The 27,928-nt window shown below is 38.7% G+C and overlaps 1 protein-coding gene across 4 annotated transcripts in view; it reads left to right on the forward strand.

Moving 5' to 3' along the window:
* The window catches only part of LOC140467147 (synaptotagmin-B), a 663,372-nt gene that overhangs the window by 528,696 nt on the left and 106,748 nt on the right, over positions 1-27,928 (forward strand). For 3 of the 4 annotated variants that reach the window (XM_072563236.1, XM_072563237.1, XM_072563239.1), the window contains one exon: positions 12,020-12,148. In XM_072563236.1, coding sequence (XP_072419337.1) covers positions 12,020-12,148 — 129 coding nt within the window. The remainder of the gene's footprint in view (positions 1-12,019; positions 12,149-27,928) is intronic. The other variant, XM_072563238.1, reaches the window with a different exon arrangement.

Consider the following 27,928-nt stretch of genomic DNA (forward strand, 5'->3'; position numbering starts at 1 on the left):
GGAATGCTTTGATTATGAGCAATCTCTGAGGAGCCAGATTATTATGTGTTTCTTCTAAATTCGCATTATATCAAATTGGTTTGTAACATCCATGCTGCCTTGTGTTTCAAGGGGAAAATCTATTACCTTAATCTTCATCTGTTGAAGTAGGACATTGATTTCATGTCTTATGGGAATTGTCAAAATGCATTGCAGGAACAATAGAAAAATCCAAATAGCCGTGCCAAATGAATGTGTTGCAAAACCTGCGCAATTATTCATGGATGTGATTCGCAAACACTTTGGCCCCATCTGTTCTTTGATTGATAAAGATTGCTTTGTTTCAATGAAATTTGTAATATGATTTTCACAAAGAACATATGGCTGTAACTTGTATAATTTTGCTTTCTTTTAAGTATTTAATTACTTCAAGAAAACACCGCAGTGATAGATCCAAACCATGAAATATATTGTTTTATGATAACATTATCAGCATGTGTACATACAGAGAAACAACTAAAGAGATGTGGTATATCTGTCCCTTGAGCCCATCACTTGTAAGTTCTTTGAAGGTGGTACACAGCTGTTTTTAAGCTGTTAATTCCCTTATCAGCAGCATTTAATAACTGACACATTCTGATTTACCAAAGAATACTTATCGATTTTGCAAATGTGATTACTAACTATCTTGCCTTTCTTTAGCTTGTTGGTGTTGCCTGAATTAAAGAGTAGGAAAAATCATGTTTGAAAATTTGGTTGGTACTGAATGCTGTTTATGTGTAGACAATAATGTGCCAACCCATGTCATGGTTGTTAAACAGTTTAGTGCAAAACAGAATTTGGTACATGACATTAAAACACTCCAAGTAACTGCTGGTTACTTTTAAATGTACTTGCTGCATATTAATTTAAATTGAACCTTTAATGCAGTTCAAAAATGTATAGTGACATATCAAAATCAAATTCAAAATCCTCTTCTACCGACGTAAAGCAATAAAGTAGAAACATATCTCTGATATTGGCACGATGCAGGCAGTATTGCAGACTGGCTATTGTATACTCCACTCCTTGAGCTTCATTCACTTTGATAGAATTGATACTAATTAATTGGTGTTAGCAGGAAGTGGATTCAGACAGTTGCATGCTGTTATCTAAGAAAGATCATACCAGGTAGAGCCAAAATATTCATGGGGCTGTACCTCTTCTCACAATTGAAAAGGTTGATTAACATAATGCATTGTCTGGGCTACTCAGTAAGGTCATTGCTTTTCTGTATTTTGTTCAAACCTTTAGCAAATTATTTTCATGTTCTTTTATAAATGACTGTTATGTATACGTGTTTTGACTTCTTGAGATATGATGGACCCAGATTTACATCAAAGTAGCTTAAAAATGCATATTTATAATCTTTAGTATAAGACATCCCTGATTTTTGCAGCAATGAAGGCATTTTTAGAAATTAAATTCTTTTCTAAAAGGTTTACTTAGGCTGCAATTCAAATACCCCAAAATTTACTTCCGTGCCTACCTTTTAGTTGGTCATTGTATGTAGTCTTAGCTGCTTTGGGTCACAACAAGGTTTTGTGATTTGTTTGGAATACTGTCTCTCCTTTAAGTGTGCAGCACAACTGTGATTGATGGGAATCCTTTCCCAGCAGAAACCATGGCAGTAAAATTTGTCAAGTCTATATTTTAGAGTTTCAAGAACTTGTTTACAAGTCAAGCTGGCCTTAAGAATAACATTTTTTACTGTGAATTCATTGATACTTTAACTGGATCGCTGATGACCCAAATAATCCAGCAATCACTGCAACATCAGATCTGAGTAATAGACTGCAAGTCGACTCTGGGGTGAGGAGGATATGGCCAGCAAAATCAGGTGAGTCCTATGATTTGGGTGGGAAGTGATTGGGGACCCTGAGAATGAAAAGCAAGGTGAGTGAATAATTGGGTTTTGAAGAGTAGGTGAGGAGAAACAGAGAGAGGGGGCAACATCTCGCAGAGGGGGTGTTTCAGATGCATCCAAGGCATCCCAAAAAAGCACACCTTTTTTTCCCACCTTTACAACAAAATTGACCAAAATATTTTTGAATCTCTTGCCTCCTGCCCATACCAATCATTGAGGCATGGAGTATATTATTAATCACTCAATAGCTGTCACAGAGCGGCACATTATTCCAGTCAATTGACTTGTTAACATGCTCAATTTTCCATTTTGTATTAAGACTTCCTTTAAAACTGGTGGTGGGGGTGGGATGGAATATACTACAAGGTACCAGGGTTGGTGGGGGTTGGGGTGGGCCTAGTGGTGGTTAGCGGAATATGCTGCATAATCAGCCTGGATTTGAGCACATCTATGATCAAAGACTTAAAAGATTTTGTGTGTGGCTGTCAGTGAGGTGAAGGATAGGATATTCTTTGGCTGATGACCGTGAAATCCAGGCTACCAAAAAAGAATATTCCTCACAAACGTTAGGTGCTTACACCAGTAAAGGCACTCTCAAATCTCAGGGTTAGCTGTAACTAACATGTCTGTGGTCAGGCAAGTCTATTGCAGGAGATTCTTATTAATTCAAAAGCAAGCTTTTAACACCCTAAGACCCCCATGAAGTTCCGTGGTTAATTTACCAATCGCTTAAGATAAAACTATCCAGTGGTACTTTGTATCAAACATACCAAAGAAAAAAAAATTCTCTTAACTCGATTAACTCCTCAAAATTTGGGAGAAGATTTGTAGCTCGGGTGCTCATTGTTGTGGTTCTGTTCGCCGAGCTGGGAATTCTCATAGAACATCACGATTAACTCCTCTGGTGAATTTAGCATAAATGTTTTCCTCAAGTTTATTTTGCAACTGGACTAAATCTTGCCAAATAAAAGTCATATGGAATTTAAAGTTTTTAGCTTGATTTGGACGTCAGACTGCAGGAAGAGTTGAAGTGGAGTTCACCAGGGATTGATACTGAGATATTTGCCCTTTCAGATATATATTAATTAGACTTTGGTGTACAGGCACAATTTAAAGATTTGCAGACAACAAGAAACTTGAAAGTTCAGTGAATTTTGAGGAGAGAAATGTTAAACTTCAAAAAGAAATTGATAGTTGATGAATTAGACAGACAAGTGGCAGATAAAATTTAATTCAGGGAGGTGTACTGGTTACTTTTATAGGAATAACACAGCCAGTGGATGTCAACCAAAGGGTATGATTAATATGAAAATATGGATTATGAGCAGAAGTAGAAGAAAGAAGTAGAAGTAATAATCTGCCTTCTTATAATTTCTGTCAACAATATGAATAATTTCATATTTTCCCATAATAAACTCCAGCTGCCAGATTTTTGCCTACTCAGTAACATATCTGATCTGTCTATGCTCTCTTGATGCATTCTTCACACACCTTCCTATCTATCTTTGTGTCATCAGCAAATTGAGGTGCTGTGCCTTCTCTTACACCTTTAAGGCATTGACATAAATTATAAAAAAAAGCCCCAGCACAGACCCCTGCAGGAGTCCACTCGTCGTATCATGCCAACAATGGAAAGGACTCATTTATGTATATGCTGCTTCCTGCCAGCAGCCAAACCATAAGTTTCTACTTTACGTAATCACGTTTTATGTGGTACCTTGTCAAATACGGTCTGGAAATCAGACAATGATGAATCAACAGATCCATTGTTATCTATAGCATATGTTACTCCATCAAAAAAAAACTCCAATAACTTGGTTAAACATGATTACCTTTTCACAAAACCATGCTGACACTCCCCAATTACTTTGGGTTTTTCCTAAGTGCCTAGCCATAAACTCCTAATGATCTAATAACTATTCCACAACAGAATCTAACAAGTTTAGAAAAATTAACACAAACACATTTGCTACCTCATCATCCATTTCTTTAAACATAACCCTATTGTTGAAGTCCAACAGGATCCAGAGATTTATCAACACAAAACTCCATCAGATTACTGAGTACCGCCTCCTGAATGTTTATAACTTCACTGAACTCTTCCCTTCTTCAACCTCCTGATATATAGGTACTATAGGGATGGTTTTGTATCCTCTATTTTAAGGACCGAAACAAAATATTTATGCATTGTATCCTCCAGTTCCTTATTATCTACTACAAACTCCCCATTCTCACCCCTAGAGGACTAACACTGACTTAAATTAGTCTTTTCCTTTTTAAATAGCTGTAGAATTCTTGCTATCCATTTGCACGTTTATCAATATAGCTTGTTTCCTGTCATACTCTTATTTTTCCTGATTAATCTTTGACTTCATCTCTGTTATTTTTTTATATTCTAACCTTTCATTCATCTTTATATAATCCTGTGCTTTCTCCTTAAGTTTAATGCTTTCCTTAACATGTTTGATTAACTATAGATAGTGGGTCTTCCCCTAAGAACTTTTCTTCATAGTAAGAATTTTCCTATTCTGTGTATTCTGAAATATCTCTTAGTTGCTTGCCACTGCTTCTCTATTGATCCATCCCATAGCCTAGTAAAATGGCTTGTTATCATGAATTCATGTCAAAAAGTTAACATTATCTATCGCTTAGAACATCTCTCTTCCCTCTCAAACGGGAATGTAAATTGCAGTATTGTGTTTGCTGCCACAGCCTGATACAGGGGATACATCAAAGCCCAGTAACTAGGATCTGGAGTTCTTGGGGGCCCACTGTGCTTGAGTCAGTAGGTGGGGAGGGGGTGAGTTCACTTTGTTTGCGATGTGTCTGGGGCCGAAGGTGGGAACAGCAGCATAACCCCAATCCCTGCTAACTAGGTGCCTTTAGTATGAGATTATTTATTAATCCTGTGACATATATGATCCCAAGTCTAGTATAAGCTTTTGGTTCTGTGTTATGAAACTATGTTTCTATGAACTTTTTATCCAGGCTGTTACTGCTAATCGCATATTTCTGATATACATAGATTAAAATCACTTATAACTAATTACGTCTATTATAAGCACTTGTTTTCTTTTGCATACTTTGTTCTAGATTTTCATTACTATTGGACAGCTTGTAGAACACCTTTATTAGTGGCGTCTTTCACTTGCCATTCCTCATTCCCAACCAAACTAATTTATACGTTGATCTCCTAAATGAATGGCAACTCTAACCATTGTATCAAAACCATCTTGAATTTAACAGCGCTACCCTTACGTCGTTACATAGCTTCCTATCCTTCTTGAGTGTTATATACCCCTCAATATTCAGGAGTCAATCCTTGTCGTCCTGAAGCTGTGTCTCTGTAATTGCTGTCAGATCAAATTGATTTACTTTGATATGAACTACCAGTTTGCATGCTTTGTTACTATATGCATTCAGATATAAAGCCTTTAATTTTATCTTTCTGTCATCTTTATCACATGTAGCCTTGATTGTTAGTCTATTCTTGGGTTTGATCTCTCTGCTCCTTCCTGCTATTCTCTTACCTTCATTTCCCACAATATTATTTTATTCTTCCACCTTGATTCTATCCCTTAATCATTTAATTTAAAGATCACTTTACTTCCTCAAGAATACAATTTTCTAGAACACTGGTTCTAGAACCAGTATGGTTCAGGTCCAATGCTACATCTCTGGCTTTCCCCAAATACTGATGCTATTGTCCCACTGGAAAGCCTTTCCTCAACACCAAACTTTGACCTACATATTCATATCACTGCTGTCTGCCAGTTAACAAATGGCTCAGCTAATAATGTAGGAGAAAGTGAGGACTGCAGATGCTGGAGATCAGGTATTCTAATGCAAGATAACTATGTAGCTCAGGTTGAGGTTTAGGGTGTAGGTTTGCTCGGAAGAAAGTTAGCCACCAGGATACATGAACACCAGTTAGCCACAAAAAGACACGACCCTCTCTCCCTCGTAGCCCTACACACAGAGGAAAAAAGCTATCATTTCGACTGGGACAACACATCTATCCTGGGACAGGCTAAGCAAAGACATGCCAGAGAATTCCTAGAGGCCTGGCACTCCAACCACAACGCCATAAACAAACACACAGATCTAGATACCATCTATCAACCCCTCAGAAAACGAACAGGAAATTACATCACCATAAACCCCAGGAATCCCATCCAGGAGAAAGATATAAATAGAAAGCAGGAGACAACAGTTTCGCTTCATTTGGAAGTCGTCACTGATGATGTTACCTAGCCAGGTAATGAAATCTCTGGATATCAAACATACAGCTCAGCGAGCAAACCTACACCCTAGGTATTCTAATTATGAGGGACTGGCAAAAGCAGATAGAGAAATGGTTCCCATTGGTGAAAGGATTGATAAAGGTACAGATTTAAGATATTTGGGAAAAGAAATGAAAGACATAGAGAAAATCTTTTATGCACGATCATTAACTAGTATGTGGAATGCATTCCAGAAAGGGCAGTAATAGAAGCAGATTCATTTGTGGCATTCAAAGGGAAGTAGATCATTAACTTAAGAGAGAAATTTCTAGACAATAGGAAAAGTACAGTGTAGTCGTGCAAGATTAATTGCTCTTGCAGAGAGCCAGCATGGACATGAATGGTCGAATAGCCTACCTCTATGCTGTAACCATACAATAATTCTGTGACATATGAACTGCAGTATTTGCTTAGACAAGTTTGGTCAGCTCCCTGTCTCCAGGAAACACTTTGATGATACAGACCAAGATAAGCTTTATATAACTTATATTTATTGGCATCATAAATTGCAGTTGAAGATAAACAATTTTGTGGATTTCACTATTTGAATAATTAAGTTATAAATTGCAGGAGCATTATTAAGTTTTGTCTAGCCATGTGTTAGAAATATGTCGTAGCTGTCATTTGAATTTTCTAATCCACAACCTCTTTATGTGAATGATAATGTGCCTTTTCAGAGTTCCTTTTATTTACAACCCTAATGAAGAAGTAAGTATTGTCCATCGATCGGGTCAGCCTGAGTTTCTTGATTCCTCTATTACTACTTCACTACAACATCTAAGCAATGCTGATAAGTAGGAAACTATTTGAAATGACTGATGTCAGGGTCATACTGACACCCTTGGAAAGTGTTTTGAGATGAAGACTTCTAATAAAGCTAAAAACCTTTGGGATCCCCATACTGGAGCATGGAGAAAGGATTTGGAAATAAAGACAGAAAATGGTACTTGTGGAAGAGAAGTACTCCATCCTGGAAGATGTGTTAAGTGAAGACCTACCTCCCACCCTTCCAAGGCAAAAATGCTTTGTAACCCTTTTTTTGAAGCTCAAGAGATCATCTTGAAACTCAAGACCACTTGTAAGTTTGTCAAATTTGTCAAAGGGTAGAGGCATAGGAAGTACTTGATATTTTGGAGAAGATAATAGTAATCTAGTTTAATCATGATCATCTCCATTTAGCAACGAGAGCTCTTAATTATTCATTTAAAGTATTCCCTGTTGACTAAATGTGTGGCATGTTCATACAATGAATGAAATTAATTTGCCATGGCAGGCTTCAAATCTAGTAACAATAGAAGATACAATCCATCCAGTCAAAGTTACAAAGTAGTTTAAAAATTAGAATGTTGGACTGAGTGGAGTAGCCCTAGGATCTGTATCAAAGAGGGAATCTGTTCATGATAAAGAGGTTCTCATGAAAGCACCTTTTCTTCTGGAAATACAGGGTTGTGAAATCACTCCAGCATGACCATAAGTCTACAATACAAGCTTATACAGATTCAAGTTCTTTAATGTGCTGGTCAGGCCATAACCTTGTTATGTTCAGTTTTTAACAGTATAATCGGCAGGTGATCTATATACAGCAAGCGGAAATCTTCTATGAAGAAAGAATAGTTTTACAACTTGGAAAAAAGGACATAAATAGCATGGGTCAGACTGGAACCAATTTCTCAATAAACAAAAGAGGAAGGGAAAAAGGGCAGGAAAAGTGGGAAAAAGGAAACATGGACTCAGTTAAGGATATTACCTTCTGTCATTTTGAATTACAGCCTATCAACCAATATGCAAGGACAGATATTGCATGTTTCACATTAAGCAAACAGAATCCCTCATTACTCTCTGAGAAGTTTTTAACAAGCCATTCTGTGTGCGTCATATCTCTTTGTGGTGTTTGTGAAGCTTCACAGTCTTTACAATTTTTTTTTTCTGTGCTCTTCCTGATCTGTATTATCTGACTGTATTTTCTGACTGTCCTGGATTTCAACTGGATGGTAGGTTCTTCCAAGAATTTGTTTTGTATTGGCTTTAAGGTTTAATTCTTACATCTGCACATATACCCTTCTATTTATTGTTTGTAAAACAAGAAGTTTTAATATCAGTGATGACATAAGGATTAAGATTGTTCAGATTGTAATAATTGATTGCAATTTAGAAAATACATTATTTTGGACAATTAAAAGCAATTAGAGTTATTGAAAGGCAATATTCTTTGCAGATTTAAACAGAAAATTTGGCTTTTTAGAAGCAACCACAATCATCAGAATTGTGCTGATGTGCTCGAACAGAAAAATATTTTAATTTGGATTGTGAATGAAGTCAATAACAATTTAAAATAACTTATTCACAAAAATGCTTCTAATCACAGCATTGCATTGCCAAAGAGTGTTCCTTTGACACAATGTAACCATGTTGTTTTATTCTGGTCTAACAATACTTAGAGAAAAGCATCACTGTTGAATCATAGGCGTTGGTTGGATCCATGCACAATAGAGGTGATGGTTGTATTAAGCCGACAGATAAATATTTGTTAATCCACCTGGCATGATTACCATACCTGATAATCTGCAATGCCATTTTCTTCTTCCTCAGTCAAATTGCAGAACATCAATTTCAGTTAATGCCTGTCTCGCTAGCATTAATCAACAGCCAGTAAAACATTTAATAAATATGTAACTCAGGGGTAACTGTGGCCTTCACTAATGCTTGAATACATGAGAGTATTCAGTCCCAGTACTCCACTCCAGTAAAGTTGTTTTTTTTTAAACCTCAGTCCTTGTGTATTCTTCAAAGGGAAAAACCACAAAATTTCTCTGTAATTTGGAATATAATCTTGCTGTTGAGTTCAGGTTCATCAGTTCCTCATTATTATCTTTGCAGTCATACTCCAGTCTGTATAACATTTCTTGGACACTGTAGTTATTACATCCCATTTGTTTCACATAGATTTTGATTAACACCTATAGTTTTCCTTTGTAACGTCTTCTTGTTAAATATCCCATATTGCAATTAAGGGATAAAAATGCCTCCAGTATTTTGGGGTTCTGATCCATCATCATAATTGTCAACTGGAAAGCTTTCAGCTAAAGATGCAAACAAAAAGGCATAGTACTTTCAATTGAACATCACATTAGAATTCTGAACCAGTAGTGAAAATAATACAAATCAATAGTTCTCTATTTTGAATTCTTCTATAATGATTGATATCTAAATATTATTTGTTAAATCAGAATATTGGTAATTATCTTTTTTATTGCAAGATTGCTACTGACAGTAATTGCCATACACATACAACCAATTGAGAAGTATGTAGGATTAATTATGAGAAATCTTTTACAAACAATATTTCTCTGTAATAACTAAAACTTTTAGTATTTTGCCATTGTAGACTGGAGTCCACTGTGAGAATCATAACAAAATTATGTTTTAACTGGTCAAAACATCACCAAGTATTCTACACAATGAGTTGCCTTTGAAGTAGTAATTGTTTCCAGGAAAGCACTTTAGAGTCACTTTGTTCAAACCACACATCTCAAATGTCTGATGACCAGATGTGGTGATAAGATTTTAATGATGCAGCTTACTCCCAAAATTATAAATTTGGTCTTTACCTTTTCAAACCCTTTCAATCATCTGAATTAAACTATGTAAAAGATACAGAAAAAAGTATGAATTTATGATTAAAGATAGTTTAGTTGTCAGAAGACTCTGAATTAAACAACCTTAATCAAAAGAGATTGGGCTGTATAGCTGAAGAATATGCTGAAATATAGCAATTGTCAGATTTTCATCAGCCCATGTCATGGAAGCTGTAATGACTCTTGGAATGAAATGATTAGTAAGTTTAATTATTAGGCCATTTTGACAGGTGAAGGTAATCTGTCGTGCTGCTGATCAAGAATTTTTTTATTTAAAAAAGGGTTATGGCTGTAAAAGAATTTTTTTTAAAATACTAAGTCCGTATTTATTTTAAAATATTTTTCATTAAATCAGGTCTATTAGTTTGAAGTTATAAAGAGAAAATACCATAAACTATGCTTGCTTTGGAAATATATCGGAATAGAATTAATAAAGCAAGATAATTCAATTCCTTTGTTGCTTCCAGTTCCCAGAAACACTTCTAAATACTGACATGATCAGTAATTGAGATATCACACAAAAATGTAAAACATTGTCCCACTGTCTCTCCTGTATCTTCCACTACTTGATTTCCCAAACACTATTTTTTTATTTTCTTTCTCTCAAACTCTCTCATCAGTGCCTCTACATCTGTTTATCTTGACTCCTGTTCTTAATTTGACAATCACCTTTTCTATCAGTTTCTCTGTGCTGTTTCTTTTTTTTTTGTACATTTTTATGAAAAGTTTTCATACTCTTCCTCTGTCTCTCATTTTATGTTATTCACCTTTCCCAACTCTATCAACTCAGTGTCACCTTGCCGGTAGCTATGGAATCGATCTTGTCTTTTAGTGGAATAAATAATTCACTGGTTTCTAGTGTTCTTCCATTTGCATGCATTCTAAACTTAGTTTGTCAGTCCCAACTTTCAACTGCACCTCTAATCCGGTAATCAGGGATGTGTGACAGGCCAGTGGCCACAAGATAGCAATGGGAAGTGTCAAAAGTGAGACATGAGCAGTGAGGCTGGAGATGTTGTTGGGTGAGTGGTAACAAGTCAGAAGACTAGGGCTAGAAAGAGAATGAAATAGGGTTATAGTCAATCAGGAAGAATTGATCAATAAGTTCCACAGCACATGGGTCACAAGATGGCAAAGTAGTCAAGCAAGGACCCATAATCTGATCAGGAGAAAGGTATTGGGACTTTCTTCACTCGATATATGAAAATTTTAATGTGGGGTTTGTTATTTCTGGAGATTTGTATGCCTTTTTTTCTTGGTATAGAATTGGTTATACCTGTGACTAAACCAAATGGTTCTTTGGACTGATTGGTCAAAGGAACACAGCAACCACACAGACATCAAAACATAAAAATTGCTACATTGTCCTAAATAAAATGGATTTTTGCCAACTTTAGGCTTTCTGCCAATTACAAACAGTGTGGAACTCATTGTCTTAAGGAGATCAGACATTAGACAAAACAGTTAATCTCTCTTAAGCAATCATGCACAGAGAGTCACATGGGGATTGTCAATCCATACAGACATCTTTGAATTTAACTCTTATGCATTTGGCATTAATGTATTGAACTCTTAAGACATTTGATGAATAAGATGAGGCATGTTGGACTGCAAATTGCACATGAATGTAGTTTATAGACCTGAAGCTGTAGCAATGCAGGAAAATACTATCAAGATTCTTTTAATGACTCTAGTATTGCTTTGCTCCCTTTGAAACATATTATCATCTGCACGCCTGATTATTAATATTCAATCGCATCAGCTTTCTTCAGATCTGCACTGCAAAACCACTCAGCCATTTAAATGGTAGATTGCCTTTTCTGGCCCATGTTTTCAAGTTCAGTTGTTTCAAAAATCAATAGTAGACTCGAGTTTTATCTTATAAAGTGATCCATGATGCTATTAAAGTTCAACACAGTATTTTTGAATTCAGTTCATAACTGAAGTGGTGGTTTTAATTCATCTCTTAGTCAATATGGCAAACCGTTATCAGTAGACTGAGCTGAAACCACTTTGTATTTATGAAAATTATTAATCTAATGAAATCAGTACTATATGAAAGCTGGCAAAAGGCATACTCTACTGCATCTACAGCCTATCTTATGAGGTTATTAAAAACCATGCTTTCTTTAAATCAGGAGTTTTGCTATCAAGGTATTGTTCACAAGAAAACACTACCTGTGGAAACTCAGCAAAATTTTGCTTCCTCTTCACAGACCAAACAGGACGATGACGATGCAGAAACTGGTTTAACTGAAGGTGAAGACAAAGATGAGGAACCAAAAGAGGAAGAAAAACTCGGGAAATTGCAATTTTCACTGGACTATGACTTCCAGAATAACCAGGTGAGATGCAGTCATCTGATTTCACTGCAACAGCAAACTCCTTAGAAGATATTGTAGAAGTTCATGGTGATCAGTACATTATAGTTCATTCTAACATTCAGTTCGTTCTTAGGAAAGCTGCTTAGAAAAATTTCCCTGTCTAAAGGGGAAGAGAAATGGGTCATTTAATTATTCATATGGCCGGGCCTAAACTGAAGAGCTGCAACCAAGAGATGGATTTGAAATCATGAATCTTTTTGAAAGGAAGTGAAAGTTTTGAGTACTGAGCTGTTGCTTATAGTAATTTGTCAGTCTTCAATCTTCTAATCATATAAAGTAGCCACTAAATAAGACAGATTGGTTAGGGGTCACTTAGCTCAGTTGGTGAAATGTTTGGTGAGTGATACCAACAGCATGGGTTCAAATCCCATTCTAGCTGAGGTTGCCATGAAGGGCAATCCTTCTTAATCTCTTCCCTCACTGAAGGCATGGTGACCCTCAAGTTAAACTACTACCAGTTATCTCTGTCTAATGGTGACTTTACCTTAATATAGGATTAAACATCATTGAAGTAAAAATCTTATTTACTCATTCCTTTTTTATCTTCCCATGCCACTTTGCAATTTCTATCAGTCAAATTAAGTTGAATGATGGAACTACTTGGTCTCAGTCAATTTTTTTTTTATTATGACACATTGTAAATATGGTTGTTACTGGTTAGATGAGCAGTTATTGCCGATCATACTTCCTAGAGAAGGTGGCAGTCATTTGTCGCCTTGAAGTACAGGAGCCTGCATGGTGTGGAAACATCAACAGTACAACTAGGAAGGGAATTTCATGACTTTGACCCAGAGAAGGAGCAACATTAGGATGGTGTGTGATTTGGAGGTAATCGTGCATGAGGTGATGTTCCCATCCTTCTGCAATCCTGCTTCATGTAGGTTGTAGAGGTTGAGAGTTTAGAAGATGCTGTTCAAGGATAAATTGCTCTGGTATATCTGTAGATACTGTTACTGTATACAAGCAACAAACCAACCTACTACAACATAAGAACTAGGAGCAGGAGTAGGCAGTTCAGCCCCTTGAGCAGACTTCACAATTTGATATGATCATGACAATCTCATTTCAGCCTCAACTCCACTTTCCAGCCCACTCTCCCTAACACTTCAATGCATCACTAATTATAATCTCCTCCTTAAATTTACTCAATGTCCCAGAATCCACTGCACTCTGGAGTAGTGAATTCCACAGATTCATGATTCTTTGAGAGAATCCAATCCAATATATACAATACCATGCTGCACATGAACTGACCCTCCAGTCCATCAAGCCTGCGCTGATTTCTTATCCTTATTCAGACCTGCTACTTAGTGCCCAGGTGTGGTATCCAACCCTCTGTTTGCCTCCCATTCATGAACATATCAAGATATTAAACATTATTACTGTGCCTGCTTCCACCATCTCCACCACTGTCTGTGTGAAACATTTTCCCCACACTTCTTCCCTAAACTTCCACCCTCTCACTTTGAACCTGCACCCTTTGGTAGTTGATCTTTCCAGGCTGGGAAAAGGTCTCTGACTATCCACCCTAACTGAGCTTGTCATAATTTGTAGACCTCTAACAGGTCATTCCTCAGCCTCCATTTTTCCCATGAAAGCAATCTGAGTTTATCCAACTTCCCCTCATAACTAAAACCCTCCAGCCCAGGCAACGTTATAGTAAATCTTCTCTGCATCCTCTCCAAAGCATCCATGTCCTTCTGATAGATTGACGACAAGAACTGCATGCTTTATTCCAAATGTAGTCTAATTAAAATTTTATATAGTTGTAACATAAGATTAGATTAGATTCTCAACAGTGTAGAAACAGGCCTTTCGGCCAACAAGTCCACACCGCCCCACCGAAGAGTAACCCACCCAAACCCATTCTCCTACCCTATATTTACCCCTGACTAACATACCTAACACTGTGGGCAATTTAGCATGGTCAGTTCACCTGACCTGCACATCTTTGGACTGTGGGAGGAAACCGGAGCACCCGGAGGAAACCCACGTAGACACGGGGAGAATGTGCAAACTCCACACAGACAGGTGGGAATCAAACCCAGGTCCCTGGTGTTGTAAGGCAGCAGTGCTAACCACTCAGCCACCGTGCCGCCTAATTTTTATATTCAGTGCCCCAACCAATGAGGGCAAGTGTGCTGTATGCCTCCTTAAATACCTTATCCAACTGTGTTGCTATTTTCAGATATCTGTGAACATGTATGCCCAGATCCCTCTGTATGTCAATGCTCCAAAGGGTTCTACCATTTATTATATAATTTACACCTGAATTTGATCTTCCAAAATGCATCACCTGGCATTTGTCTGAAATAAATTCCATCTGTCATTTCTCTGCCCAAATCTACAATCAATGTATATCCCAATGCTTCCACTGGCAATCCTATTTTCTGTCTGCAAATATGCTAATTTTGGTGTCATTGGCAAACTTACGAAAGAGACCTTTTCCTTCAAATCAAATCATTTTATATATAAGAACAAAGATCCCAGGACTAGTTCTGATCTCCATGCCGAAAAGTCTCTTACACCCTTTCTGCTCTGTATTCTATGACAAAACTATATTCATCTAACCAATGTACCCCAGATCCCATGAGACTCTACCTTCTGTACCAGCCTACCATGAGGTACCTCATCAAATACCTTATCAAAGTCCAGTAGACAACATCCACTGCTCTCCCTTCATCATTCTTGTCACTGCCTCAACAAACTGAATCAAGTTGGTGAGACATGACCTTGCCCGCACAAACCGATGCTGCTATTACTAACAAGTCCATTTGCTTCCAAATGTGAATAAATCCTGTCTCTTAGTATCTTTTTTAATAGCTTCCCTACCATTGACTTCACTGGCATGTAATTACCTAGAATATCTTTGTTTCCTTTCTTAAACAAAGCAACAATATTGGCCACTTTACATCCTCTGAAACCTTGTCTGAGGCCAAAGAGGATGCAAAGATATCAGTTAAGGCCGTAGCTATTTCCTCCCTTGCCTCCCTCAGTATCCTGGATAGATCATATCTGGCAAAGTGGACTTGTCTACCTTAATACATTTCAAGACACCCAACACTTCCTCCTTCATTATGTTGACCTGTCTGAGAGTATTCACACATCTTTCCCTAATCTCAACATTCCTCACGTCCCTCTCTTTGGTGAATACCGATGTAAAGTACTCATTAAGGATCTTACCTATTTCCTCTGGCTCTACGCATAACCTTTATCCTTTATTTTTGAGTGGGCCCATTCCTTCTTGCTCCTAATATATGCATAAACTGCCATTGGATTTTCTTTAACCTCGCTGGCAAGGGCATTTAATGGCTCCTTTTTCCCTCCTAACTCCCTACTTGAGCTTCTTGTTACTTTCTCTATATTCTTAAAGGAATGTGTCCATTTTTGGTTGCCTAGAACTTAGATATGCTTCCGTTTTTTTGACTTAGCTGATTTTTTTCCCCTGTCATCCAACGTTCCTAGATCCTGCCATTCCTGTCCTTCATTTTCACAGGAACATGCCTGCCCTGCACTCTAATCAACCAGTTTTTAAAAAACTCCCACATGTCAGATGTGGATTGACCCTCAAACAGCCTGTCCACATTCTCCAATTCTTGCCTAATTCCGTTATAGTTGGCCTTTCCCCAATTTAACACCTTCATCTGAGGTATATTCTTGTCATTATCTGTACATATCTGAACATTTATGGAATTATGCTCACTATTCCCAAAACTATGGTCACTACTCCCTCATTGGACTATCCACATACTGTTTCAAAAAACTGTCCTCGATCACCCAACAAACTGCTCCCCATACAAACCCCCGGCACTAAATTTGGGCAAGTTAAAATCACCCACTGCAATAAACTTGTTATTTTCACATCCTTCCAAAATCTGATAGCACATCTCTTCCTGTATTTCTCTGGCAGCTAAGAAGTCTGCTGTTGTGTCACCATAGTCTTACCAGACCTTAGCGACTGCTCTCTCATTTGAGAGAAGTGACTGGTGGTGATTTAACCTGAGGGGCATCAGGCCTCAGATGAGGGAAGAGGTTGAGAAGGAGAGTCCTTCATGGTAATATCAAACTGGTGATAGGAATTGAACCCACACTGTTGGCATCACACCGCTCTGTAAACCAACAATCCAGCCAATTGAGATAAACCAATTTTGGAAGTCTGTAGTACAATCCCATCATTGTGATAACTCCCTTCCTCTTCCCCTCAGGGGTGTCTTCCCTCAACACAGATGTGATATATTCCCTAACCAGTAATGCAACTCCTCCGCCTCTTCTGCTTCCTCCTCTGTCTTGTCTAAAACATCATTAACCTGAACATTAAGCTGTCAGTCCTGTCCCTTTTTCAACCATGTCTCTGTGATAGCAACATCATCATAATTGTGTGCATTAATCCAAGTTCATCCATTTTACCTATTATACTTCTTACATTGAAGCAAATGCAGTCCAAGCCTCCAGTTCTGCTGAGTTCAGCATCCTCTCCTTGATTGCTCTTCCTCTTAGTCTCTTAGCCTTGGTCTCAAGCTCTTCCCCAGTCTTTATACTTACTCACCTGCTGCTCTTGTCGCCACTCCCTGCCATATTAGTTTAAACCCTCCCGAGTGGAACAATCAAACCTGCCTGCTAGGATATTGTGCTCCTCCAGCTTAGATGCAACCTGTCCTTTTTGTACAGTTCCCACCTTCCATGGAAAACATCCCAATGATTCAAATATCTGAAGCCCTCCCCCCATACCAGCTCTTTAGGCACGTGTTCAATTGTACTCTGTCTCTCTTCCTAGCCTCAGTAGCATGAGGCATGGGGAGAAATCCTGAGATTACTACCCGAGAGATGCTGCTTTTTAAATCCATAACTAACTCACTGAATTGTCAGTGCAGGACCTTGTCACTCTTCCTACCTGTGTCATTTGTGCCAATATGCACAATGACTTCTATCTCTTTACCCTTCTGTTTTAGGATGCCCTATATTCGCTCAGAGACATCCATGACCCTGGCATCAGGGAGGCAACATATCATCCTGGAGTCCCTCTTGTGGCTGTAGAAGTGTCTATCTGTGCCCCTGCCTATCAAATGTCCAATTACTCTTTTTCTATGATGGTTTGTCCTTCTCCTCTATACAGCAGGGACAGCTGTGATGCCACTGCTCTGACTACTGTTGCCGTCACCTGATGGGCCATCCCTCTCCTCATATTCAAAACAGAATACTTATCTGACAGGGGGACAACTACAGGGGACAGCTGTGCACTGACTGCTGGCCCCGTCTAGCGGTCACCGATATATCACTCTGTACCTTGTATGTGGCCATTTTCTCTAACTTCTATCTAATTTCTTCTCATTGGTGATAAGTCTGCTACTCCTTCTCCTAAATCTCAGTCTAGACTGCCCACATGAAGAAAGATCCTGTGTTTACATTGTCAATCCCCTTTAGCATATATTATACCTCAATTAGATCTCCTCTCATTCTTCTAAACCCCAGACAGTATAGGCCTAAACATCACCATTTTGTTTCATATGACAAACCCCTCATGTCTGGAAACAATCTCGTGAACGTCCTCTGAGCTGTCATCAACACAACTATTCCTCCTCAAGAAAAGTGACCAAAATTGTATACAACCCTCCAGATGCAGTCTCACAGCCTTGTACAGTTGCAGCAACACTTCCCCATTTTTATATTCTATTCATTTAGCAATAAATGCCAAAATTCCATTGGTCTTCCTTATTACCTGTTGTATCTGCATACTAGTTTTCTGTGATTCATGCACATGGAGACCAGATCCCTCTGCACTGAAGCACTTTGAAGTTTCTGTCCATTAGATTGTCTTTCTATTCCTCTGAACAAAATGGATAATCTCATATTTAAACCTTACATTAAATTTTATCTCTCAAATTTTCACCTATTGCCCCAATCCATTCATATCTTTTGGTAAATTTCTGATTTCAACACTGCAACTTACTTACTAATTTTAGGTACTGAAAGGTGTGAAATATTACATGGGCGATATTCAACTTTTGTTTTCCCTACAAATGTGTTCTTACATACTTAGGAGAAGAACCTATTACCAATCTGGTTATTTCATGACTTGATCTGGAGTTCAAATCCATTTACGTGTTTTTGTTCCATATCGCTTGATGCACTTTCTTTTACTTAATCCATTACCCTCAGTCTTGGAAAAGTTCAGCTGATCCATGGTCCAACCTTTTGTGAAAGAAAGAGTTCCATATTTCCACTCCCTTTTGCGAGAGGAAAAGATAGTTTGTTAGCCAGTGTTCTGATCCCAGAGACACTCCACTGATTACAGCTTTACTACCCGAAAATGAACAGTTATATCTACAGTCAAATTCTCGATTAGTTGTTACTCCATGGTTTTAGCGGAATGTAGATAGTACAGAGGGAGAAAAGGAATATAAAGATACGTTGTTTTGTTGGCAAGGTGAAATGAAGTAAATCGATTGGATGGAGGCTCATGTGCAACATGACTATGAGCACTGATGACTTGAAGCGCCTGTTCCTGCTATCAATTCCATGTAATTCTTGGGTCCATTCCTAAATGGCCTAACACTTAATTTTATCTTTAGCTTAACATATCAAAAATCTATGTATTCTTTTCTTCCTGATGTCTTTCTTTAGGGTTTCCTTAAATGCAGAATGCTATCTGCTTTTCCCATTGCATGTAGTAATGATTTTCATTATCTCTTGTTCCAGACACTCCAGAGGAATATTTTTTGCTGTCTACACTATCAGACTATTATCTTCAATGTCTTGATTAGGTTATCCCTCAACCCTCTAAACTCAAACTAATACAAAACTTACCCTTCTAATTTAATATTTTAACTACAAAAATAATTTGGTGAATCTGCATTGTATCCGTGGCTAATACACGCGTCCTGTCTTTTCTTGCCCAAAGCTGAACACATTACTTCACCTGATACATTGATAAGGCCAACATTCCACTAGATACATATCTTATTGTCATTATACTCAAGCATAGGAGTACAGTGAAAAGTGTACATGACGCCATTCTGTGGTATCATCTTAGAGTACAAAGAGAGGATTAAAAACAGAAATAAAAGAAACAGCCAAGATAAAAAAGGGAACAGCTCTTTCCTCCACCAGCACCAGGAGGCCTTGCTGCCAGAAAAGTAACCCCCCCCCAAATGTTCATCCCTCAGTCTGTGAATGCCACCACCTTTACAGGTACCTGGACCCAGCCGTTGTCTGGAGCCGTTGTTGCCATTCTTCGCCACCATGCATCTGCTGAAGCTGCTGAATCCTGAACCGGGCTCACGCCGAAGCAGCCAGTGCCGACGTTGCTGCCGCCACAAAACAGCATCCGAGAGCATATGGAAAAGTCAGGAGAATGATAAAGTCATAATAGTCAGTGAATAGCTGATGAAGATATGATGGGTTGAATGAGCTTCTGCTGGTCAACATGGACAAGTTGGACTGAAGGGTCTGTTTCTGTGCTGTACATCTCTATGATTCTATAACCTTCCATGATCGTGAATTCTTCTGGTGAAATGTTGAACCGCTTACCAGATTTCAGTACATGGACATTCAAATCCCTTTTTGTTTTCAAAGCGTCAAGTTTCTCATCAGTAAGAAAATATTCAGAGTCACTTTATTTAAATATAACGTGTCTGACCTCAATTCTCCACAGCCATCTGCTCTAGTTCTTCCATTCATTACATCTACTCAAGCCCCTTTATAACCTCTGGTTTTCATCAACACCATGCCTCTTCATTTAGTGTCATCTGAATACTTAGATATACAGTTCTGTATTCAAGTAATTAATGGATGTAATATGACTCCAGTCTAACTCACGGGGGGAAAACCACTTGCCATGATATCATACAATGTCCCAGACAACATCACCATGATCCCAGAATGTTCTCTCTCAATGGCAGGACCAGCAGAAGTGGCAGCACAATGGTGTACAGTCAGGATAAAGTCCACCAGACACCATGAAGTCATCATATTAAACAGACACGGAAACCTCCTGCTGATTATCATAAACTGCCCACCATTGGTTGATGAATCAGTACTCCTCGGTGTTGAATAACACTTGGAAGAAATATTGAAGTCTCCCAAGTATTCTTACCAACATCAGAGTACATTCTGCAATGTCCATCACCAAGAATGGTTTGGCAGCGACATTATTGACTAAGTTGATGTAGTTCCCAGCAGCCAGACTGGATCAGTGACTGGCATTGAAGGAATTATCAAAAGGGCAAAACATATTTGATCTCATCCTCAGCAATCTGCCTTGTATAGATACATCTGTCCATGACAGTAAGAGTCCCATCATCATGTTGAAAATGCCCTCAGTCATGGTGTATGGCACTTGTACCATACTAAATGGGAAAGACTTTGAACAGATCTAGAAAATCAAGACAGAGTACCTATGAAGCATTGTGGGCCATCAAAAGCAACAGAATTGTATGCTCACACAATGTGCAAACTCATGGCCCAGCATATCCACCATTCAACCAATACCGACAAGCAAGAAGATCAAGCCTGATTCAATGAATAGTGCAGAAGTGCATGCCATTAGCAGCTCCAGGCAAACCAAAATGTGTCATGAAACTCTAAAACAGGACCACTACTGTGCCAACAATCTAAGCAACAAGTAAAAAAAAAATAACTGAGGTAAGTTACTCCACAACCAACAGATGAGAACTAAGTCCTGCTATATCCATTCATGTATTGTGGAGGCACCACAAATATCCTTATTCTCACTGATGAGAGAGAGAGAGAGTCCAGCAAACCAGCGCAAAAGATAAGGATTTGAAACAGGGAGCAGGATATGATCCAGCTTGGTCTCCTGCAGTGGGCCCCAGCATCGCAGATGCCAGAGTTCAGCCAATTCACTTCCGTCCATGTCATATTGAGAAATGGCTTGAGGATTAGATACTCAATAGGCCCTGGCAACTTTCTGGCAGTATTAGTGAAGACATATGCTCCAGAATTTGCCACACCGTTAGCCGAACGGTTCCAGTACAGTTATAACACTAGCATTTAGCTGACATTGTGAAAGATTGCATGGTATCTCTCTACTTAAAAAAGTAAGTTAAATCCAACCTGACCAATTACTGCCCCTCAGTGTAGCCTCAAATATTAGTAAAGTGATGGAAGATGTCATTACAGTGCTGTCAACTAGTACCTATACAGCGATAACCTCCTCACTGAAGCATATTTTAGATTCCTATTACCAATGCCACTGATTTCTATTGATGCCAGCATTAGTAGAGCTTTGGAACACAGCTCCCTTGTTCATAATGAAAATAGAAAACGGTGTAGAAACTCAACATCTGTGGAAAGAGCAACAGATGCAAAGAGCAAACTGACTCTACTTCAGAATTGTTGTCTATGTTTTCTTTTGTCTCCGTTTGAACCACAGCTGTAATGAGGTCAGGGCCTGAATACCTCGGAGGAACCCAAATTGAGCTTCAGTATCTTCTCAATATCAATGAAGTGATGGAAGATGACATGACACTACTATCAAGCTATACCTACTTAGCACAACCTGCTCTCTGAAGCTCATTTTGGGTTTCTCAGATACTGACGCAGTCCACTTCTAAATAAAGCAAAACCTGATCAATATTCAGGTGTGGGCTGAGACGTTGCAAGTAATATTTTCACCAAGGAAGGGTCAGACAATGGCCATCTCTAACAAATGAGAATCTATCCTTCACCCTTTGACATTTAATGACATTGCGAGCACTGAATCTCCTACTAGCATAATCCTGAGAGTGACAATTGACCACAAAATGAACTGGTCTAACAATTAACACTGAGGCTACAAGTGCAATTCTGAGGCAAGGAACCCTGTAACAAGAATTCACCTTCTGACTCCCCAAAGCCTGTCCACTATCTATAAGGCAGGAGTGTGATGGAATACTCCCCCTTCCCTGATCGTATAGCTCCAACACCATTCAAGGAGCTTTACTCCATCCAGCTAATAGGCTGGCCCAGACAGTGATGCCGGCATCCAATGAAGGAATTAAAAAGTCGTGTGCTCGGTGGTGTTGGCATAGTGGTAATGTCATTGGAGTAAAACTTCCAAAGCCCTGGCAAACGTTCTGAGGTAATGGGTTCTAATACCACTGACACAACTGATTAAATTCAATTTCAATTGATAAATTCTAGAATTAAGATAAGTCCCAAGTAATGGTGACCATGGAGCTATCATCAATTGTTGTGAATGCCCATCTGATTCATTCATGTCATTGAGGGAAGGAAATCTGCTACCCTCACTTGGTCTGCCCTAAATGTGATTCCAGATTCACAAAAATGTGCAGACTCTGCACAGCTTGCTGTAATGGCCAGGCAAGCCAATCGGTTCATGGGTCATAAGGAAGGGACAACAATATGGGCCTTACCAGTGACAATCACTGACCATTTTTTAAACTCTTTTGCTCACACCTACAGAAATTTCTAATGAAATGATATGGTAACTTCATCTCCCAGCTGTGATGGAAAACAGACTGCAGAATCAACATTCTGCACACACATTAGCAGAATAAGCTCCTATTGTGTATTGTACTTGAGTCTTAGTAAAAGAAGGTTTGTAATTTCCGTGCTAATAGTGATGAGTCTCTGTGCTACCAACTCACTACAACATTGAACTACATTCCTCTGTATTTAAACATGACAAAATCTCTCACAAGGCTTCTTGCCATTGAAACACTACATAGATCATTAAAAATGGGTTCCAATGGTCTGTTACAGTTCTGTTGCCCTGAGTCTGCATGTAACTGATCCTAATTAAGGTCAAACCACAATAAACATTTGAGTGCTCACTGGAGGACTCTGGAAATGCCATCATTGCTGGCTACGCAACATGACAAAGATATAGTTGACATTTCATTCACCAAAAAGGCTTTAAAGAAGCTCACTTCTCTGCCTGAGATTTTCATTTCTCACTTAAAGAACTGTAATACTCGAGGTTATAACATGTTAATGAATGGCAGGGACAGCATATGTCACATATCGCTCTGAATCAGTTTGCTGTGTATAACAGAAAATCAAATCACAAAATTCAATTATTTCTTCCAAATTTCTCTCTATTTCTCTCCAAAATGCATTAACATTGCTGAAGACCTCAGAAGGCACTTGATGACCCTTCATTAATTTATCAATTACCATTTCATACATGTCTGAGACAGTGAGTATTATCAGTTTCCAGTCAACCGCATAGAACATAGCAACTGGAGGCAATCCAGCTGTCACCTAGTGCAGCGGAGGGGTGGGAGATACATCTCCCCAACCAGCAAAAAAAGGTAGTGACACAGTTAAAATTGTGTACCCACTTCCCTCCTAATTAGATGACCAGTATACCCCGCACTCTAGCATTACCATCAAGCCAAGGGTTCAACCCTATCTCAGTCCAGGGTGCAGTGAGTCAGGAGCAGTGTGATCCATATTGAAATATTAAGTGCCAATCTGCAGATGTTACAACACAGGATCATGAGTGTTAAAAACAATGGATGCGCATGAGGTACACATGATTTGGTGATCTCAAACATCAACAGATCAAAAATAAGTAGTGCAATACTGCCACATCTAATTGTGAATGGCTCTGAACAATTAAATAAGTAATTGGAGGAGGAGGCTCCACAGATATCCCCCATCCTAATCAACGGGGCAGCTTATGTTATGGACGAGGCCAGACCACTCTAAACATTCTTAAGCAAGCAGCTCTAGACCTAACTTTGTCATTTGTTTCGCTAAATGTTCAGTGAAAATTACCCGGAGTAAGATAGCTAGTTGGATGACTAGATTTTAAAACAGACAAAAAATTTATTCAAAATTACACAATGAAACGCAAAGAACAAACTAAAGAACTCAGCTTATCCAGCTAGACTTAATTATGCTGTTCTGAATACACACAACAGTACCTATAAGCAAACTCCCTTTAAAAACCAGTATTAATGGAACACATGCTTGCAGGTTGAAGTTGAAGGCAGAAGAAGAGAGAGTTTCCACACAGCTCCCTGTTGAACTTCCCAGTTCAAGATTGAACTAAAACTGCTCAGCTCAGCTAGCTACCTAGAGAGCTGGTCACTCCCCTTTCATTTTCCAGGCCACTTCTAAAACATGACCATTTTGGCCTGAAGTCTCATCTATTTACCACCAAGCCTGCCTTCTGAAGTCAAACAAGTCCAATAATGTTCCTTCCATGAGTGACTAAAAATCACCAGGTCATCAATGGAAACAACACAATTGGGTAATCTGGAATTGACCTTCTTAGTCAGTCTCTGAAATATCATGACTTTGAATTGATATAGTCCATTTGGCATTATGAAAGTTGAAATTGCCTTTGCTCTCTCTGACGGGGTACTTGTCAGTAGCCTCTGAGCAAGTCCAATTTAGCAATGTAAGTTGCTTGTCCCACTTTTTCGACACAGTCCTCCAACTGTGGAATTGTCTATGCATCAGTCTTTGTAACGGTGTTGACTTTGTGATAGCCCAAACATAACCATTGGATATATCTGGCTTTGGCACCATGACTATAGATGAGCTCCAGTCACTGTAACTCACTTTGATTATGCCATCTTGGAGCATGCACTCTCTCCTTCTGTGCCAACTTTAAAGGGTTATGCCCATAAGGATGTTGCTTAATTGGAACAGCATCTCCTGTCTCTACGTCATGCACAATTAGGTTAGTACTTCCCAGTTTATTTCCGCACATCTCCCCATGTGATAGTAATAACTCTTTCAGGTTATTTCAATTTTCTTGTGGAAGGTAACTCAATAATTTATCCCAATTTTTGACAACTCCCTCATTATACAATTCAATTTGAGGAATGTCCAATTCAGAATCCTCTGAACTTGGTTCTTCCTTCTGCGCTGTAATCATTAACACCTTCTCCTCGTGCATTCTTTCCCTATCAAAATACCTTTTGAGCATATTCACATACACACTGTGTGAGATTTCTTCCTGTCTAGAGTCCTTATCAAGTAGTTCACCTCACTCAATTTCTTCTCAATTTGTTAAGATCCACTTAAAGGCTTTTACAGACTACCTGTTTCTGAAGGAACACCAGTACCTTATCCCCAATTGCAAAATTGTGAATTTGTAATTTCTTATCCGCTTCTTGTTTCAATGTATGCTGTGATACTTTTAAATGCTGTCTAGCCAGTTCTATTTAATTGTTCTCTAAAATTTGACACATAGTTCAAGTGGGTGGTCTCTGAATTCTGTGATATTAATTTTTCCTTAATCAATTTTAACGGTCCTCTTACTTCATGCCCAAAAGTTAATTCAAATGGACTGAATTTGGTTGATTTATTCGGTGCATCTCTGATTGCAAAGTGTTTCTAATGGAACTCCCTTATCCCAATCATCTGTATACTCCTGATCACAAGCCCTCAACATGGTCTTTAGTGTTTGATGCCATCTCTCTAGTGCTCCCTGTGATTCTGGATGGTACATTTGAATTGCTTTATTCCCAAGTTATCCTTAACCTCCTTGAATAATTTCGATGTGAAGTTTGATCCTTGATCTGACTGGATCTCTATTTGCAGTCCATATTTAGTTAAAAAAATTCAGTAATTCTTCGACAACCCTTTTAGCTGTGATGTTGTATAATGGGATTGTCTCTGGAAATCTAGATGACACATTCATTACTGTTAATAAATGCTTATTCCCACTTTTTGTTTGAGGTAGGGGACCTACACAATCAAATAAGACTCTTGTAAAAGCTTCATCAAATGCTGGGATAGGTATTAAAGGTGCAGAGTTTATTACTACCTGTAGTTTTCTGATTAGCTGATATGTATGACACATCTGGAAAAATTCAACTACATCCTTGTGTAGTCCAGGCCAATAAAAATGTCTTTGTATTTCAGTCTGTGTTTTCCTGAGCCCCTATATGACCTCCAAGTGATAGCTCATGCGCCACTCCCTTCTGTACCCTACTGGCAGAACAATTTGATGAATCTCTGCCTATTTTTCATCTGCTTGAATGTGTGATGGTCTCCATTTCCTCATTAAGACATCATTTGTTCAGTAATAACACACAGGAATGCATTTGCTTTCTTTCTTTGTAAATGCTTTTTGATGTAACTGTTTTAACTCCTTATGTGTCTGCTGTAATTCAATCAGCTTAGCAGAGCTAAAAATACTGGCATGTTTACCTATTTGCTCCCTCTCTGCCCCACTTATCTGACCAAATCAAGTTTCAGATAACAGTACGTCAGCTACCTTATCTGTGCCTTTTGATCTCTCCCGCTTCAGCTTGTGTCTCTGTGATCTTATGATCACACAATCAGGGAAAATTGCTGGAGAAACATTCTCCAGGTCTTCAGTTGCCTGCGTCTCCACTGCCTTTCAACTAGGGTAGGCAGCATGCCTCCCAGTGAATCAGCTACATCAATTACAAGGACAAATTGTATTCCTGGAGTTAAGAGTTTGTCTACTACTCCTACAACTAATTCTTCACTCTTCTCTGGACACTCTAGCCTCACTTTACATAATTGGGCATTTTTTGTCTCACCATGAATTCCTGTTACCAGTTCCTTTTCTGGCAATAGACCCTCAGGAATGCATATCTCCTCATCCTTCATCATCACAGACTAGAGGATTCTGTGTCCCTTAATATTGTAACCTCCTTACTTACTGCTCCTGGTCTATGTGAATAAATTTTATCCTTGCATATATATTTTTTTAAGCGGATCTGGCACTTCCTCCTTTACCAATATCTGATCATTTTGTACTCTCTGAGACAGTTGTCTAACTTCCCTGATGCTTTTTGTTACTAGTCCAACAAAACTTCCTGGCTTGTCTAGTTTTCCTCCTCTCTTAACCTACTTTCAGCTTTTATTTCCAGCCTTTTAAGCTGAGTTTCCTTTTCAAGTGTCAGTCTTTGAAGTTCAAAAGCTCTCTCTTTCTCTGTTCTCTCTTTTTCCCTCTCTTCTGCTGCTAATTGTAACTTAAACGGTTTCATCTCTGCTACCCATTCCTTATCTCTTGCCTCCAACTCAAGCTATTTCATTTGCAATTGAATTCTTGCCACTGCTTTAGATTCTGATGGTTCCTCCAGCAAATTTAAATGCTGAGCTACTAATGCAATTATCTGTCCTTTCCTCACAAAAGCGGGCAGGTCCAATTCCAGTTTCTCTGCTAATTACTGCAGCTTAGTCTTATTCGCTTTTTGCAAAACTTCCAAAGTCACCGCATTCACATCCAGAAAATGTCTGCCCACTGAAAAAGCCATTACTATCCCAAACCTTGTCTACCCAACTAAACCAACACCTGAAATAAAGACACTAGCACCTACCACGTGCTGTTCAAAATCCCGCAAAGAACCCCCCAATCGGTTATGGAGCAGGCCAGACTACTCGAAGCATTCTTAAGCAGGCAGCCCTAGACCTAACGTTGTAATTTGTTTCGCTAAGTGTACAGTGAAAATTACCCAGAGTAGGATATCTAGGTTGACTACTAGATTTTAAAACAGACAAAAATGTATTTGCAAAATTATACAATGAAATACAAAGAGCAGAATAAAGAACCCCTACAGAACTCAACCTATCCAGCTAGACTTAATTATGCTGTTCCAAATACACACAACAGTCCCAATAAGCAAACTCCCTTTAAAAACAAGTATCAATGGAACACATGCTTCCAGGTTGAAGTTGAAGGCAGAAAGAGAGAGTTTCCACACAGCTCCCTGTTGCGCTTCCCAGTTCAAGACTGAAAACTGCTCAGCTCAGCTAGAGAGCTGACCACTCCCCTTTCTTTATACA

This window comes from Chiloscyllium punctatum, chromosome 45 (assembly GCF_047496795.1).
Source record: "Chiloscyllium punctatum isolate Juve2018m chromosome 45, sChiPun1.3, whole genome shotgun sequence".
In the NCBI taxonomy this organism is placed as follows: domain Eukaryota; kingdom Metazoa; phylum Chordata; class Chondrichthyes; order Orectolobiformes; family Hemiscylliidae; genus Chiloscyllium; species Chiloscyllium punctatum.